The sequence below is a fragment of the Alligator sinensis genome, unplaced genomic scaffold (assembly GCF_000455745.1).
Source record: "Alligator sinensis unplaced genomic scaffold, ASM45574v1 scaffold768_5, whole genome shotgun sequence".
Classification (NCBI taxonomy): domain Eukaryota; kingdom Metazoa; phylum Chordata; order Crocodylia; family Alligatoridae; genus Alligator; species Alligator sinensis.
In genome coordinates this window covers 1068995-1086706 of record NW_005841991.1, presented here as the reverse complement: position 1 = coordinate 1086706, position 17712 = coordinate 1068995, and the positions used below count along the sequence as shown (strand labels likewise).

Genomic DNA, 17712 nt, shown 5'->3' with positions numbered 1-17712 from the left:
GATAGCTCTTAGTAAAGCTGTGGTTTCTTGACTTTTTGAGACTCAAGGTGCTGCAGGGGTGGATCTATAGGCAACGCATGGGTGGGGCATGACGGGGCATATGCCCCCCCCCCCCCAGATTTCTGCACCAACAGCGAGGTGCAAGGCTGTAGCCTGGATGGAACCAGGGCCTGGGAGCAACAGGAGTGGGGGTGTGATTTCTGCCCCTACAACAGGGCATAGGGCGCAAGCCTGCAACCCGAATGGAGCCAGCACCTGGTAACAGAGGGGGCCGCAACAACAGTGTGAAGTTCTGGCCCCCCACTGTCAACACTTAGGCATTATCTATCAGTGGATCCAGGGGGAGGTACAATGATGTAGTTGCATCCCCCTTTGATTCCTGGTTCACCCAAAGTTTAAAGCCAAGTGCCTGGAAGTAGCAGTAACATTTCTAGTCAGACAGTGCTAAGAGAGTCAACTGACTTCATGGCTCATTATAGTCTACTACCCCATCCCTTCTAAACTCTTCATTTCACAGGTGTTAATGACTGTCTCCTTTTTAATGGTCTTGCTGTTCCCCAGTCAAGCTATCCTTTGTTCTGCAGTTCTGCTATCTGTTAGCTGTTTTGGGTAATGATGCTCCTATATCACAGCCCTACAAACTGTTTTTAGCTCATTCTAATTAAGTTACATATTGTTTTGCTTCAATACAGCCCTAGGCTCCTAGCATATGAGTACAACTCCTAGTTCATTTTTAACTGGAGAAAAATGTGTTGTTTCATATGTGATGGTGCATTTCACCACCTGCATCTCCTTTTTCAAAATTTTAGATTTGCCCATAAGAAACTAATTGGAAAATGATGGCTCTTAGTTTTCACTCAATTTTTAACCACAGAAAAATACTAGAACTATTTGTCTGTTGTAAAGAATCCAGAAAGAGCACTGCAGGGCCAGTGGTTTTGACATTCTGGAATCCTATTTGAAATCTCTGTGTTTATCTTGCGATTGATATTTGTGCATCTAGTGGTGCATTTGTGCATCTAACATGGTGCGGCACTCCCTGATGCCCCAGCCCGCGGGATCCAGCATGCACTGTGGGAAAGTAGCAAGGGGCAAGGAGCAGCTGTTGAGGAGGCAGGCAGGAGCATGTGGGAGGGAAGGGTCTCCTGTACCATCTACACTGAGAAACGGAAACTCCAGCCTCAGGGTGGATCCAGAAGGGGCACAGTGGTGCACCTGGACCCTTCTTTGGTTCCTGCTGTACCCAAGCTTTAAAACTAACTGCCTGGGAGGGGCAGTGACATTTCTATTCAGGCAGTACTGCTTCTCATTTGTCATCACTGCTACTGTGTGACACCGGATACTGGGCAAGATGGACCTATGGTCTGACCCAATAAATGGCAGTCCCTATGTTTTTAATTCTTCTCTCTCCCATTCCTGTTAATCTCTCTCCACTCTACAGGAGTTAACCACCCTCTAAATCTTGACGTTTTCCTATTCAAACTATGCTTTCTTCTGCAATCCTGTTGCTGTCCTGTTGGCCAGTCCTGGGAAGGTTTCTCTTCCATGCCACTGCTCTGCAGATTGTTTTCAGCTCTAACGACAAACATGTGTGGTCATATTAATTCAGGTGCAGAAAAGATTGACAGTGAAGTAGCGGAGGCACTGTTAAAACACTCCAGGAGGCTACATTTTGTTTAATGACCCTGAATAAGAGATGCACGTCTAACTATAATGACCGCAGAAGGACTAAAGATACAGTATCTTTTGACTTTTTTTGGCCTAGTTGGTTGGGTTTTTTAAAACTTTATATATACTGTAGTTCAAGGGTGCTCAGCCTCTGGCCTGCCAGCCAAATCCAGCCTGCGGAGCCATGACACGGCTGGCCGGGCTCCCCCATGGGTTGGAAACTGGGCAGCGGGGAGCACTGTAAGCTCTGGGGGGCTGGCTCCAGCCTCGCCACCCATTGCCTGCACAGTGGGATCCCTGCCGCCCTCCACGCATCCCGAATGGGCCAAGCTGCTCCTCCCACCCACTCACCCACACATTTGGATCAGGGTTCCTTTGCCCTCCCTCCCGCCCTTCGGACCCAGACAGGGACCAGAATTGGGACCCAGCTGCCCCCCTCATCCAAAGTGGGGGCACCCTGCCGTGACCCACAAGGGGTGTTTCAGGGTTGGGTTACGCAGCTGACTGGGCCGGTGGACGGGATCCAGCCTGCGGAGGGACCTGGCACAGTCCATCCACTGCCATCCCCCATCTGCCAGTCACCCTCCGTCCTGGGCACAGCTCCTCCGGGCAATGTCTGCCCTAGCAACAGCTGTGCGTGGTTCTGCTTCAGTCTGCAGCTGCCTGGGGGCGAGGGGCGGAGGAGGGGGTCCTCCTTTCTCTTCAGCTGCAGGAACACGTGTACTGGGACCCTCCGCACCCAACCCTGGATCCGCACGGCCCCACGGCGCAGGTGTCCGGGGCAGCGCCCGCGCAGCCCCCGCCCAGCTCGCGGCTTCAGCGGCGCTCCGGGGCTCGGCCGGCAGGGGGCGCTGCTCCGCTTGGTAGTCCGCGTTCTACAAAACAAGGGCGGGGCTTCAACGCCCTCAAGAAAGATGGCGCCTCATTTGCATCTCCCAGCCGTCGGACCAATAGGCGCTTCTCCTTCAGGGGGTTTCGGCGAGCGGGTCGGTCACGTGAATAGTGTTTCAAGATGGCGCTAGTGGCGGGCGGAGTGTCAGCGGCGCGGACCGTTCCATAGCCCCGGGTGCGGAGGGGGAGCCGGGCCGTGTCACCGCCGCCGGGCAGGCAGGATCGTCCCTGTGTCAGGGGGTGGTTACCGCACCTGGGTGTTGGCTGCAGGCAGGGTGGGGGCGCCAGTGCTCCTGTGGGACCAGAGCCTGTGGGACTGGCCCCTCCGCTCGGGGTGGCATGCATCCTGAATTGGGCATCAGGAAAGGAATTTACCCCAGCGTCAGACCGGTCTGGATGGGTAGCCCTCTAGCCTAGGTAGATGGCCCTCTGCCCTGCCCCAGGGATCTCCAGCATCCATCGGTGAGGTTTCATCGGGGCCGCGGTTGTCTGCGGTGGTTCCCCTGCTTTACCCCACTAGGTTCGGGTGCCAGGCGTGCATTGTCAGGCAGTCTGACGTAGAGCTTAGATCAGTGATCACCAACCATCAGTGAAGATCACTTTTTGTGGGGTAAGGGGCACCCCAGGATCTGCCTCGCCCTCCCGCTCCACATGCCCCTGGACCGCAGAGACTTGCAGACCCAGCCGGGCTGGGGCCCCACACCACGTTCCTCTGGCTGCCAGGCAGGCACAACTCAGTCCAGCAGCAGCACAGAAGTGGGGTCAGGCCCCCCTCATGTGAGTGCCTGCTGCTGAGCTGAGCCGCGCCTGCATGTGGCCAGCTGCAGCGGGACTTGAGACACAGCAGCAGCTGCCTCTGTCACCTCCACCCCGGCAAAGATGGGAGGGAGCCCCCTCACACCCCTGGAGGAGTTCCCCCAGGCTGCAATGCTCCCACCACCTGGCCGGGCTGGAACCCTGCTTACCTTTCCCTGCTCCTGGCTGGGCCAAATGGTCAGTCACTCGCCACATGGGGCCTGGATCTGGCCCTCGCCCCTTCCCTCCCCCACAGATTGGCCTGCTGGGGCTGGGGGTGGCAGGTGTGTGCATGTGCACATGTCCAGCTGTCTGCCCAGCCCAGGATCAACCTAAAGAAGCTCTGGGATCTACCTGTTGATTGGGATCCCCAGGTTAGTGACCACTGGTTTAGGTTGTGTTTTATGTGGGGTGGTTCGATAGGGATGTGCCTCAGACAGGGTCTGGATGCGATGACCTCTGGAGGCCCCTTCCAGCCTGACTTCTCTAGTGTACTGGCATCCAGTCCCACAGACCAGACTAGTGTCCCTCAGCTGGTTCGCGGGACTGACCCCTCCAGCCTGTCTGCGGCATTGGGTCCAGCCTGCACGCTGCTGGGCATGGGCTGTTGCAGGCCATGGGCTGGACCCAGTGCTGCACACGAGCTCTGTGAAGCACCCTGTGCTGCCTGCAGTGCATGGGATCCTGGGGCCAGCTTGTGGCACAGGGGGCTGGGGCCAGTTCAGCAATGCACAGGCCAGTTCATACAGCAACACGGGCCAGATCCAGCCCACAGGCCATATGTTTAATACCCTTGTCCTAAGGGAAAAGTAACTCATGCTGAAGGTGTTCTGTTGACTTTAGCTTTTTGGGCTGACAAGCCTGCCCCTTTTACTTTCCCTGCAGAGGTCACTAGGCCAGCACTCTCTATCAGCACTGTGTTTTCCTTAATAAACAAACAGGTGGATCCCTGGCATTTCCTAAGAGCATTGGATCTCTAAACAAGTGTCAGTGTGTGTTCCACAGTGCCCATGCTTGGGTCAGCTGCTAAAGCAAAGGTTGGTGTTTGAGTCATGCTGGCTTGGAATGCAATTCCAGACTTTCAAAAAACCCTTTGTGTTGGTTGATAGCTGAAGCTTGGCTTCTAACACTCATCCTGTTCTGTTCCAGGCTCCCCATTTAATTTGTTGAAGATGCACTGAGGAGATACTTGGTGTGACAGTTTCAGGACAGCAGCTGGTCTCTTTGGATGTTTGTTTCTGCTCCTGGGAGTTCAGTTGCAAGGGGAGGATGCATCCTTTTGGTAAAGAGGACACAGCCTCACTGGAGCATCTCTTTGGGTTTTTCTGTGAGTGTGTACGACGGGGCGATTGGGAACTTGCACAAGCTTGTGTTCCTCAGTTACATCAGTGGCAGGGAGACGACTCTGAGAAAGTGGAGGAGATACTGCATGCTCTGATAACTTGTCCCTCTCAGCTAAGGTAAGTGCTGGATGGTACTTTTTTGTCTAATGGGTGGAAGTAAGCATGTTAAAGGCAGTACATACTGTGCAGTTCCCAGCAACCCAGAGTTGTGCTTTATTTTTGCATGCAATATAATCTCAAAATATAACTTGCTTCATTGCCAAGCTATGTTCTCTTTCAGACCAGTATGTTCCCATATGTGAACTGCATAAACAGTTATGAAAGAGTTCCAGCTCCAGTGAGCTTACAACTTTGTTCTTTCACATGATAAATGTGGTGGTGGTAAAATCTTAAGGATGCTCAGAAACCAAAGGGGAAGTCAGTTTTGAGACTTCACTGAAATAGCACAAGTTCAAGGAGGGGCTGGGGGAGTTGTACTAGAACTGTACTGCTGCTGACGGTCATCACTTCATCTTGAAGGTGACTTTTCTAAATGAAGATGTCCATATTTATTTAAAATGTTCTCTTATTACTAACAATGCCCAATGTTGTTAAAACTAAAAATGCTTAAACATTTCATTATTCGATATTCGTCACTTACTCTCTTTACTTCTTGCAGGTCTTTCAGTTTGGATATTGAAACAACATTTGGTTTTTACGTTTTTTAGTTGGTTTTGCTCTCTCTCTAGCACTTGCGTAAAACTCTCTCAGGCTGGGTTTCTTTCAGTTCAGTGGCATGTTTATAAATTTTAAGAAGAGTTGAAAAAAATACCCCTCACCTCTGCTTGTTGAGTCTTGTAAAAACATTTTGTAACAACTCTTGGGCATGGACTTCATTGATAGTATCCTAGGAATTGCTTATGTCTGGAGGAAAAATGCATAAAATAAAAATAAGAGTTGTCAGCAAAAATGCAGGAAATAACAGGTATGTTGGACACCTTGATAGCTGTACCATAGGTGGCACTGATTCCGTCTAGATTGTGAAGGGTGCTGGTCCTTCCTTCTTCTCTCCCATGTTGAAGTGTTTCGTAACACAATATATCTTGGCGTGCATGTAAAGGTATTGGGAACGTGGTAAAGCAGGTGGGAATTGTATTTATCCTTTTACTTTGCATTGAGCACAAATGGTTGGTTTCGAGCTTATAGTTGAATCTGTGTGCAGTTGCGAGCCAATCGCTTTCATTCTTTGGGGGGAAGAAATACCAGGAGCAAGACTTAGCAGTACTTGGCAAACGCACAATTACCACTGAAATCTGCTGAAGTGTGAAAAGGCTTTTTAGCAAACTGAAGCTTAGACAGGAAATAAGTTGTATCGTGGTTTGAAGCAGGGAACTATGGAGATAATTTCACATGTGTCGAACACCAATTTGCTTGTACAGTAGTGGTCACTGGAATCTTTTTTTTAAACAGTGTCCCCACTCACCGTTTGACTGATCTTCAAAGTTTGAATCACCTTCCTTTTTATTCTATACTGAAAATTATAAAGCTAAGCTGAACACTGGCATTTTTTTTCTGGGTTCTGAGAGTTGGATATGGACAATCCATGCTATGTATTTATTATATTTATAGATGTGGGAAGAATTACAGCCCTCAGAGACTTGCATGGCTTTGGCTCCTTGTATTGAAGAAGTGGCTGACATGCAGTAAGGTAAAAATTAAGTTTGTTCTAGCTGGCTCCCAAATGGAAAGCAGTAGTAAGCAGGAAAAAAAAAATCTGTAGTTGGTCACTAATTTGTCTCTGCTAACAATTCCAGTTGGTCCCTGGGCAGTCTTTTAAATTTAAACCAGAATGATTAGCGGTCATTTCTTAATATTTCAAGCTTGTAAGCTGGAGGGGCAAATGAGGATTTTTTTAGGCCTCGTGAGTTGAGTTTTTTTAATGTGGAATGTTACTATGAATGGAAAGTGGGAGTTAAGTTATATTTCTGTAGTGCTTTTCATTCCTGAAATAGCCCCGACACTGAACAGTTCTTTATTAAGCCTCTTTTCAACCTTGTATTCTATCACTGTAATGTCTCCTTTTGGCCTTTTTTCCCCTGCTTTCTTCCCCCTCCCTTACCTGCCTTACCTTTTGTCTTTCTCATTTCTACCTACTTAAATTCTCACTGACATCATGCCACACTCTTAGCTTCTCTTATTCCTTGGAGTCTCAGACCAGCAGATACTCCCTATGCCTACAGAAGGATGACTGTGCCCGAAAGCTTGCCAAAAACTAATTGCTAACTATGAATTCGGTAGCAGTGACATGAAATCCATTAGTGCAGGACCAGACACTTGATAGACTGGGATGGGAGATTAAACAGATGCTTCTGGACAGAGGTCTTCAGAGGTATTTCAAACACCTGAAATGTTTCTGAACCATGTGTGTTGACTGACATCTTTGCCATGCTTTTATCTCTTCTTTTTGTGTTGACTTCAGAAAATAGTCTCAGTTGTTCTCCAAAGGGAAACAGAATTCTTACTGCTACTGGAGGAACTGCAGAAGGATGTCTCTGATGATGTTTTAAAGGTGAGTTACTTTAGTGTAGTCAGTACTTTCCCCCTGTTAAGAAGTTTGGGTGGAGTGCTTGCCTCTTTAATCATTGCGATCAAAATTAATGCTCATTGTGAACTTAACTGATCCTGTGTGTGACAGTTGAATGTCCTGTTGACCTTCTGTGGATAAAATAAAGACAAGTGAATGAACAATTCGAGTTCTACTCAATGTAGCGAGTGAAATGAACATAAAAAATAGCAATGACTATGTGGGGAGAGACTGTATAGACAGGTGCTGAACAAATTTCTTCTCCATGTGATTTTTGTTAACGGACCTCTATCGTGACTTCTGCCTACTGTTTCAGTTGTACCCAGACAGTTGTAAGTGGATGTATATCAGTCTTTGTCAAGCCTGTTATGTCAGCCCTCAGCCTGCCATGAACTGATAATAGTAGTTTTATGTCAGCTGTCTGGTTTTGAAGAAATGGGGACCAGGATGATGGCATTATACCTGCTTTCATATTCCACATCAAACTGAGATGAATTTTGGCCTCGATAGAAGAAAGGCTAATGTACTAACTTAACATACTGCTGAGCCGTCTTTCTGATAGCTTTTACATTTCTGACAGCAAGAATAACAATAGTCTTCAAAGTATTTGTTATCTTGTGCCTACATCTCACTTTCAATTGTGAACTGAAATTGATCAGTCGGAGGCTGACTGAAGCTGATGCAGATGTCTGGAGAATGGTTTAAGTTTATAAATGCTATTTCTGAGAGAACTTATTTAAGGACACTTGCTGGATTATGGCTGTTCTTTTGCAACTTATTTAAGGACACTTGCTGGATTATGGCTGGTCTTTTGCTGGAGAAAATCCCAGTTTTGGTAATGGTTAACTGAAGGGACTTTGCAACTGCTCTCATGGAGAGTGCAAGATCATAAGAGTATTAACATTGTATTGGACCGGTGTTCTATCTGATAAAATTATTCTACTTCTTGACATACTAGGTCAGACCTTACATCTTCCTGGCACCCCATCTCGGACAATGACCAGTGCTGGATGTTTGAGGCCCGTGAGGTTCCCATTTTTGTGATATTTATCACTGTATATCAGGGACTATTCTTTCTATGCGTGATCAGCTGAGCTCCACAGTTGTGATACTTGATTAGCTTTATAGACAGCATTTGAGCCCCGTGGGAGACTGCAGTGCTTTAAGCACTGATGTCAAGTGCTGGCCAAAAGTGCATTCTATCTGGATGGAAACTGAATACCTATCCTCTCCTACCATAGCATTTCCTGGAACTCTTAATTGTATGTGTGTACAGGCACAGTTCCTGCTTTTATTTTTCTACTCTGGTCCTAAACTCTGGGTTTGAAGTTATCCTCTTATGACTTTCAGATGAACAAAGTACATCTGTGACCCCTCTTAGTCCATCCAGTTTTAATTTTGGTTTTGATGGCATGAAGAAGGGTCTTAACATTTTGGAAATTGGTGCTTTTGTTTTCCCCATTTAGAGGGAGATTATCTTTGACTGGAGAATTATGTCCATGCATTTCAAATCAAATCAAATAAAAAAATGAAAACAAATAAGTAGATTGCAGAAAACTTTGGTTGAAGGCACATATGGCATGTCTCTTGTGGCTTTTTGATCTGTTTAAGATGAGACGGGGATTAAATTCCTTTGGGAAGAATATGATGCCTGTGTTCCTTACTGTTTGAAAGCTCATGTGCTGCCAACTGATGACAGTTATGAAATATGTTCTCTAGGCTTTAGGAAAGGTATGTTTCATGAAGGTAGCTTGACAAAACATTGACATTTTCTAGAAACTGGATAGGTGCTTTTTGCATCGTGATGATAAAAGGTGGGGAAGAAGTCACTGTGGTGAAAAACATTGTTGCCAGAATTGTGAGAACCAGGTGGCATAGCTCAGGAGGATGCAGCTGTCTGCACGATAGTTTTATTTGTGATTAACTTCTTCAGTTGGACAAAAGAGGAAGTCATCCATGGGGACCCTCGCTTCTCTCAAGGCCTTTTCTGTGCCTATTTAGCAAGTCATAAGGTCAGGCTCGTAGTCTGAAATCACACTCACATGCTCGCTCTCTCTTTGTTCTTTCCATCTTAGTTGGGATTATATGTATGGAGGGGAGGGTATAAAGAGGTTTGAGTTTATGAAGAGCCTCTTAAATACAGTAACAAAATTAAATCTTGAAAACATATTTTGGAGTGTGTAGAAGAATAGAAAATTCTTTTAAAGCCCTTGCTTTTAATATTCTAACTGTGGGGAAGGAGATTTGTCTTTCATATATAGATAGGGGCGTGTGTGTGTGTGTGTGTGTGTGTGTGTGTGTGTATGGGGATGCACACAGATGCACCCAGACAGACACAGAAGGATCTGCAGCCTTCATGACATTAACTGACCATCAAGGGGGCCACTAAAAATCCCTCCCTCACCCATGGTGAATTGTAGAGTTGGGCCCATTAAGTGCTTCTTATTCATGTATATCTGCATTTGGCCCCTGCAATAGACAGGATACCCGACTAGATGTAGTAGGATTCCTGTTCCTGAAATAGGGTTAGTTTCTAGGGTATTTTGATGGTACCAGGTGGATTTATTTATTAATATTAAAGTTCCTCCTTCAATATGCATGTACTTTTTTCACACACTTATGTGAAAGCCAAGAGGCTGCCAGCTTTCCAAATGTACTTGTCTGATTTCCCCCAGGAACTTTTTGAAGCATTTGAATGTATCCAGAGCCAGCATGAACCAGATAGGAGAAGGAGAGATGGTCACACTGGCAGATTCAGTGTGGAAGCAGTTTCGGCTCTCTGCAAGCTTTTGTTGCGGACTCCTTGGCGGGCCCAAGCCTTGCTGGAGTTCCTGCCAGGAGAACAAGGTACACGCAATTCTGCACAGCAGCAGAGTTGCTTTCTACAAAGCATCTATGTTGACTTTCTCCGTGACTCCTTAAAATCTCTTCAGAGGCTTCAATACAATCCTGAGCTGTCAGCAGAACTGGATCAAAGAGAGACAGTAGATGCAATTTACAGAGCCCTTAGTGTGCTGCATTTTGAGGTGGAGCATCAGATGGGTGAACTACGACACTTGTGCAGGGAGCTGTTGAATGCTTGCTGGGTCGAAGGAAGCCTCCTGAGAGAGGAAAAACTGTTGAGCTGCATGCTGAGGAAGCAGAGTCATGCCTTGCTCAGTCTGTATAGCAGTGTCTTCACAGAGAGGACAAGAGAGAAACTTCTGGGGCCAAAGTCACTAGGAAAAGGTTTGTTTCCTTTTGTCATTGTGGCTTTGCAGGCAAGACAAGTGTGGAATGGAGTTATAGAGTTAGTGTATGGCTCTTATTTAACATGAGTCCTCAATTGCTCTGCTTTTAAAACCTTGTCCAGTTCCTGATATGGATTCCTTGTAGGTCATTAGTAGTTCTAATTATGTGGCCCTATGCTAAGAGGAGTATTTTATTCTTCAGCTCAGATATGGGTTACTTTGGTGGAAACACCTTGCACAGTGTTTCATTTGTCATTTGTTTTTCTTTCTTTCTTCTCTTTGGTTTCTCAATGTGCTGTGCCCTGTTAACCAGTAGCACCATCTTGGGGTCTTAGTTATCAAAATGCAATTGTTGGCTTCTTATTCAAGACAGTACAGCATGTTGCTCTATAGTATTATGCAGCCTGCCTTCCTGAAAGGTAGCTCCCTGTGTTTTTGAGTATACTTGGAAGTAACCCTGTTTTTGTGCATCAGGTTCATCTGAGCAGGTGGACACAGAGCGGGCAATGATGACTTTATTCTCGGACCCCGAGGAGGATTATTCTTGGAAAACTGCCTATTTCTACTGCCTGAGCAGCAGCAAGCACTTTTTGGAGCAGATTCTGGTATGACCATAAAGATGATAGTGAGTGAAAAAACCCAGTGGCAAATTTTAATTGTTATTCTTAAAACCAAGGTTTAACTACCAATGTTTTTTTATAATCTCTTGTTATCAGAACCAGTTTCATCTGCATGATGCAATTAAGACATCATGAAAGACTTCCCTCATTTGTAGCCTGTTGGTTAGATCAGAAGATTTGGGAGCTGGGACTAGTGTGTTCAAGCCCCAGCCATGCTAGTTATTTCTCTCTGACTTGCTTCATCGTTTTGGGCAAGTCGTTTATTTCTTGATTCAAGTAAAATGAGAATAACAATTCTTTACAAAGAGTTTACAAGGTTAAGTTAATAATTTTTAAAGTGCTTCGAAACCCATGAGTAAAAAATACTATATGAGAAGGTAAAATTATAGTAGAAAATAAAAATGCATAGAGGATGTTAGAATCCAGGCAGGTGATCCTTTGACATGTAAGAGAAAATCTTGGAACAGAAGTTCAGTAGTCTCTTCTAGTTGCTTCATAAGATATGAGGGAAATATGAAGAATAGAAAGAAGCCAGTGAGACTGTAAGAAGCGAGTAAGTGTGGATTCTTCAGCTACTCCTTGGAATGATTACTTCCCTTTTGGAGACCCATTGACTAAAATACATAAAAATAGTCTGGATATGAGGAAGTTCCAGTTGCAGAACTTCACAACCTTTTTTTCCCAAAACTATTGGAAAAGTCTTTTCCCACACCACTCTTTTTTGGGATTCTGCACTTTTTACTGCATCTTCCTTCTATTTTCTAGGTAACTGCATTAACATTACTGAAAAGGGAAGACTCCTCAGGCTTGAGCAGCTTACTGAGGAGAGAATTCAATCCTCTTGGCCGTCTCTTGGTATTGCTCGGGTGGACCCACTGTCATAGCTTGGAATCAGCAAAAATATTGTTGCGGACACTTCACAAAACTCAGGCAAGTAAGCTAATGGTGATCAAGGTGGAAATGGCAGGATGAAATAACTCCAGTCTGATTCTAGTCTGTGCAAGTTAGTTGCATGGGTTATTAGTCAGTTCTGAAGTTTGTGTCTATTTTTTCCCCTAGTTTTGAAAATAGTGTGGGGAGGGGGGTTAATTTCATGAGAGTCTGCAAATATCCTTCCACACACAGGAATGGTACAGGTTAGGGCTTTCAGCCTTTTCTTAAAAGGGGTTTTCAACTCTCAAACACTCAAAATGTGTACTCTGTTCAGGCCTCCTTTAGTATACTTTAACACAGAGCTGTCCAACTGGTGACCCATGCAGGACTAATGTAGCCTACAGGCTTCTGCCTGCGGGGGTTCTCCTTGCTTTTGATGCAGCAGCTGTAGGGTCTCTAAGCTCCCTTTCCTCCCTGGCTGCTTCTTCCTGCACCTACTCCTGGGGGTGGGCGAAGCAATACAGTAGAAGGGGATTAGGGTTCCTGTGATACATGTGTAGTGGGGGTGGGACCATTGAGAATCTGGATAGCCTTGTTTTAACAGCAGCCAGAATATCTCATCCTCTGAGCTACATAGTATTTAATACTCCAGGGCCCATTCAGCTCTTGGCCTCTGAAACTACAGGAAGCCCAGTAATGTCAGCTGTCGTGAATCTTTGGTGTTGGGCATCACTTGGGTCTCTAAGAACTGACTTATGAGGCCTGTTTCACACAGGCCAGTGAACAGACATTGGATAGTGACAACTTTTAAACCATTGTTAATCTAAATTGAGTGCTGCTAATCATAGATGAGTTTCTCTGTTCCAGGTCCTCCTTAATCCCAACAATAAAATTAACCTAACCTAAATGGCAAGAGCCAAGATGAGGAGGATCTGCCTTCCTCCTTTTCTGGTTTTACAAACCCTCCTAATACTGCTATAGATACACAGATAATTCTTGGCCTCTAGTTCCAATCTATGTGATCTTTAAGAGTGGCTGTCCTGGGAGACTGATAACAAGACAGAGAGGGAGCCTTTTGCTGTTAGATCGGTGAATCAAATCCAACCCAGATCAGCTGTGTCTTTATGGAGTTCCCATGTGGTGTCTGCCTGATGTCCCATGTAATCTGTCAGTATTGTGTCAGTTTTAGTGGGTAGGCATCCACAGCAAAACATAAACATGTTGGACAAGGAGGAAATTTGGGAAATCTGCACATCTGTTACTCAATACAGTATCTGTTCTGGGTATGTAACCAGAATGGCAGTTCTGGAGATGGAAGTTCTGTACTAGCTTTTAGACGCATTAAATTCCTGTTTACAAATAAAATGTAAAAGCACTAGAGGGATAGTTTTACAGACCAAGGAAGATGGCTGTGTCTAGGTTCATCGACCTTGAAGGTGCCCTTTAAGCCAGAATACAGCTAACAACTTTTACTTAATTTATGCATGAAAGCAACAAGCAAACATGCAATGATTTATTCACCCGGTCTGTTATGGGTAAAGGAATTTTATGACATCACATATGTGAACTAAATTTTGTTGTGGTAGTATTCTTGATAAGAGATATGGTAGAAACATGATCTCTTTCCTTTATGCTGGTGATGTTAACTTGCTTTGTTTCTCCTTAACAGGACCTGTGTAATGACTCAGTATTAAAAGACTTCTGTGATGGGCTGTGGGCTCAACTGGAGGTTCTTGAATGGTGCATAGATCGAAATAGGTAAAATGGACAGAATTACTCTCTTGCTAACTCCACTAGCCAGAGTTACATATGCTGAGGCTACGTATGCAAATATAAAATATTTTTTGCAAACCTCTGCCAAGCCTCTGTTAGTAACTCCTTTGCGATAAGCTACAAAAGTTTGCTTCTTGGATTTTGTCTAAACTTTTTTTTTTTTTTAATTCAGTTGAACCAGGGTTGGACCTGGAAGTGATCCATAGTGTATATAAGGCTTGGATAGGTTGAACCCATTTCCCACCACCATTTTGATTAACATTGTTTTCTCCTGCAGTATTGCTATCCCAAAGAAGGTGCTTTTGCAGCACTTGCACAGTCTGGATTGCCACTCTGCACTCTACTCTCTTCATCACCTCACCAACCTTCTGGCACTGAATGAAGAGGAAGTCATTGAGCTTCTTCAGAAGGTTCCAGCCAGAGACCAGCGGACACAAGGTAAACATGCAGGCATGTGTGGTGGCGGTGAACTTCAAAAACCACTTGGCATGTATCTCTTGAAATCGGTATCATACTGAGAGTACTCGTGTCAGGGAGGACCAGCATGTGCAACCTACATCTGGGAAAAACTTTACGTAACTCTTAGCAGAACTTTAAAAATGAGGTGAGAGTATGTGAGGAAATGATTCTCATGCTCATTCTGCAGGGGAGCTGTCTCCTTACGAGGAGATTGTGAAATCCAGTTCCCTTTAGGATGCTGATGAACTCTATATTTAGCACTTTCTATCACAGTACTTTAAAAATACTTATTTTAGACTTTCCTTGTATATCACTTAGTAAAACCTGAACCAATATTAAACTCTCATACTCTTTACTGCTATCTCCCTACATTTTATAGAATTCTTAGCTTGCAAAGTAGAAGCAGAGTGTTCAAGTTTCTCTTTGGCTCCCTTGCAGCACAGAACCTAAATCTATTTGCTTTAGGTTTCTAACTGAAAAGGATTAATTGAATTATACTTACTTTTTCAGTGTTTTAAAAACATTGCTGATACAGAAAACCCAAGCCATTTTCTAATATTATTACAAAATCCTCTTAAAATTTTAACTTTACACCTATGTTACCTGATTGACTACTATTTTGAATTAAAAGAAAAAACCCAGTGTTTGAAAATCCCTTTAACACATATGCTTTTCCATAGTAAATTATTTATCAATCTAAGATATTTGAAGAAGTTTCTAAAGCCCCTGTTCTTGTTTCTCCATTTAAGCGATGTTGATGTGTAGACTAGTGGCTGGTGCTAACAAGAGAGGAAAACAAACACAGTTATAGCAAACCTAGATTTAGAAAAAGCTTATTACAGAGTGGATTATGATTACATATTTGAGGTGCTGCTTCATGTTCTGGTGACGCTGATTTCCCTCATCAACTTCAAATTATGTAGGCTGTGCTTCTTTAAATTTCTCAAACCACCCCTTACTTGGGGAGTGCAGTAACAAAGTGTCATCACACTGTGAGGGGAGAGAGTGTGGGTTGGTGTGGCGCACCGCGAATATTCAAAACCGCGAATCGCAAATCTGCAAATAGCGAGGGTTTCCTGTATACAAAAGCGAAGAGTGTAGTCCAAATTTAAAATCTTTAAAATCTAAGCAGGGCCTTTAAAATCTATACGGGGTGAGACGAGAGTGCCCACTGTTGCCGCTATTGTTTGCGTGCATCATGGAAAATTTAGCACAAAGAATGAGAAAAGACAAGGTTATAAGCAGAGTAAAGATACTGGGAGGGGGAGAGGTAAAGTGCGTATTATACATGGATGAGATAAATGTAATAGTGGTAGTCTTTCAACGGAAAGCAGAGTATGGAGAAGTGATGGGGGCTAAACTAAATAGATCAAAAAGCATGATGATAGGAGTGGGGAACTAGAAGGAATTGGAGAAGTTGGGCCTTCAAATAAGAGAGGGAGAAATTGGGAGTGCTAGGGGTCCTGATGGATGCCGAGGGGAAAGGTACTACAGCATGGGAAAAGGTGATGGCAAGGCTATGGCAAATACTTTGATTATGGTCCAGAAGGACACTGTCCTTTGCAGGAAAAGTGGCGACTGTTAAGGCTGTGCTACTGCTGAATTTTCTATGTACAGGAATTGTATTCCCATCGACATGGCAGCAGATAGCAAAAGTACAGAGGGAAATGCATGTGTTCTTTTGGAATATCAAAAGAGAAAAGTTGGCTAGAGCTGAATAGTATGAAGCAAGAGAGATGGGGTGATGGGGGCTGTTGGACTTAGGAGTGTTCGTCTATGTGAATTGTGTGAATGTGGTATGCAAGGTATTAAAGGAGGGAGAAGGGAAAGCATGTATCACCCGATTTTCATGCAGCTGCAATTTTGAGGAACTGGGGAGTATATCAGACCTCTTTGAAGAGTTCATGGGCATGACAACTGCCAATTCATTACATCAGGGTGGAAAGATTCATGCAGAGATAATAATAGGGAAGGTAGGACTGGATGTCCTGAAGGATCGTAAGAAACTGATGAAGGCAGTAAAGGAGAGAGATGGGATGGTGCCAGTGGAGAACATCACAAAAGGACAACTGAAGAAGGCGTGGGGAGTGGCTCATGCTCAGTGCTGGCTGCATTTAATCAACTTCACAGTTGGTTTCGATTACTGAGCACCTCCTGCATTTGGCAGCGTTTTAGTGATAGTGTATTTACTTAGGTTTCCATGTATGCAAATATAAGACTAGGGACTTTTTCCTGTCATACTGATTGGTGGGGAAAAAACTCGCCTTGAATTTGATTAAGTACGGTATATAATTTCAGCCTGAGTTTTTAAATGATCCAACAACATTTACAGTGGTAAAACTTGTAACAGCTCAGCTTTCTGCTTTCAAAAGCTTTCTACAGTGAAGCTGGTTCTTCTTCCTCTTCATATTATCTGCGTTGTCAAATTGTTTCATGTTTGGGTTTTATTCTAATTGTAAAAATAGAATGCCTAAACTTGTTTGTCCTCTTGACAGCACTAACTGATTTCCACAGTAAAAATAAACACTTTTTTTTTCCTCCCCCTGCCCTGTGCTCAGGGAAAGGCCTGTATAAATGACAGTTTGAAACCAAAGAGAAGTGAAAGCTGGGCTGCAGTTGGTTATAAGGCAGGACTGTGGTGAAACCCACCCCCAGGGCTTTCTTCTGTCTTGGTGTTTATCAGTAAATTACTACACTGAGTCTCAATAAGCTTTGAGAAAATGATGCCACAGATTGAGATTTTTGCTTTGCTGCTGTTACTGTTCCATCAGCTTACAACGCCTTGCCCTTCTTTGCAGTTGAATCCGTCTATGACAGAGAGAGACAAACGGTGGCATTTCTGCCACAGTCTCTCTAGGTTTTTGCGTGCCAGTTGGTGCAAGAATTTAGAAACCTCCCTGGGGCAGGGAAATGCATCTTAGTCAGATTAGCCTGAGTTGTGCAGCTGTACAGAGGGATAGGTCTAACCCTGTTTTCACTTCTCCTCTGAGGCTGCTTCAATTTACAGAAATATTTCATGGAAACCAAGCATCCCTTTTCTATCTCAGGAGTTATTGCATTTAAAGTGGTGTTGTAAAACTTGCTGGTTTACATTTTGATTTGCTGACAGAGCACCTCTAAATAACATAACCAGAAAGTTAAGTGGGGAGGAGGGCAGAAATTGTGAGTTTTTTGGCTCTTCTTGTTTAGGTGGACCCTGGACTAGCAGGACCAGACAGGCACAGGCTTCCATCCACCTCCCTTCCTTCCTGGGTCCACACCTGTTTGCTGCTGCTTCGTTTTAGTTTTTGCTGTGCTGTTACTGACTAATGCCCTAATGCAGGGGCTGGGAAAGAGCATGCATCTGGACTTCCCCCCCAAGTCAGGGCATAGGATGGCATTGCTGACTGCAGACAAACCAGTGAAACTGACATGTAGATTAAGTAATATTGGCCCAAAACCCAGCAGCTGGTATTTTCTTCTGTGGCTGTTACCATGTACAGAGCTGCAACTTTTAG

The 17712-nt window shown here is 44.6% G+C and overlaps 1 protein-coding gene across 1 annotated transcript in view; it reads left to right on the top strand.

Annotated features, from left to right (window-relative positions):
* The first annotated feature begins 2767 nt into the window (after positions 1–2767).
* The window catches only part of ZFYVE26 (zinc finger FYVE-type containing 26), a 69171-nt gene continuing 54226 nt past the window's right edge, over positions 2768–17712 (top strand). Inside the window, 9 exon segments of the mRNA XM_025201367.1 lie at positions 2768–4391; positions 4504–4814; positions 6306–6384; positions 7156–7245; positions 9936–10488; positions 10965–11095; positions 11876–12040; positions 13653–13741; positions 14034–14194. Coding sequence (XP_025057152.1) covers positions 4624–4814; positions 6306–6384; positions 7156–7245; positions 9936–10488; positions 10965–11095; positions 11876–12040; positions 13653–13741; positions 14034–14194 — 1459 coding nt within the window. The 5' untranslated portion in view covers positions 2768–4391; positions 4504–4623.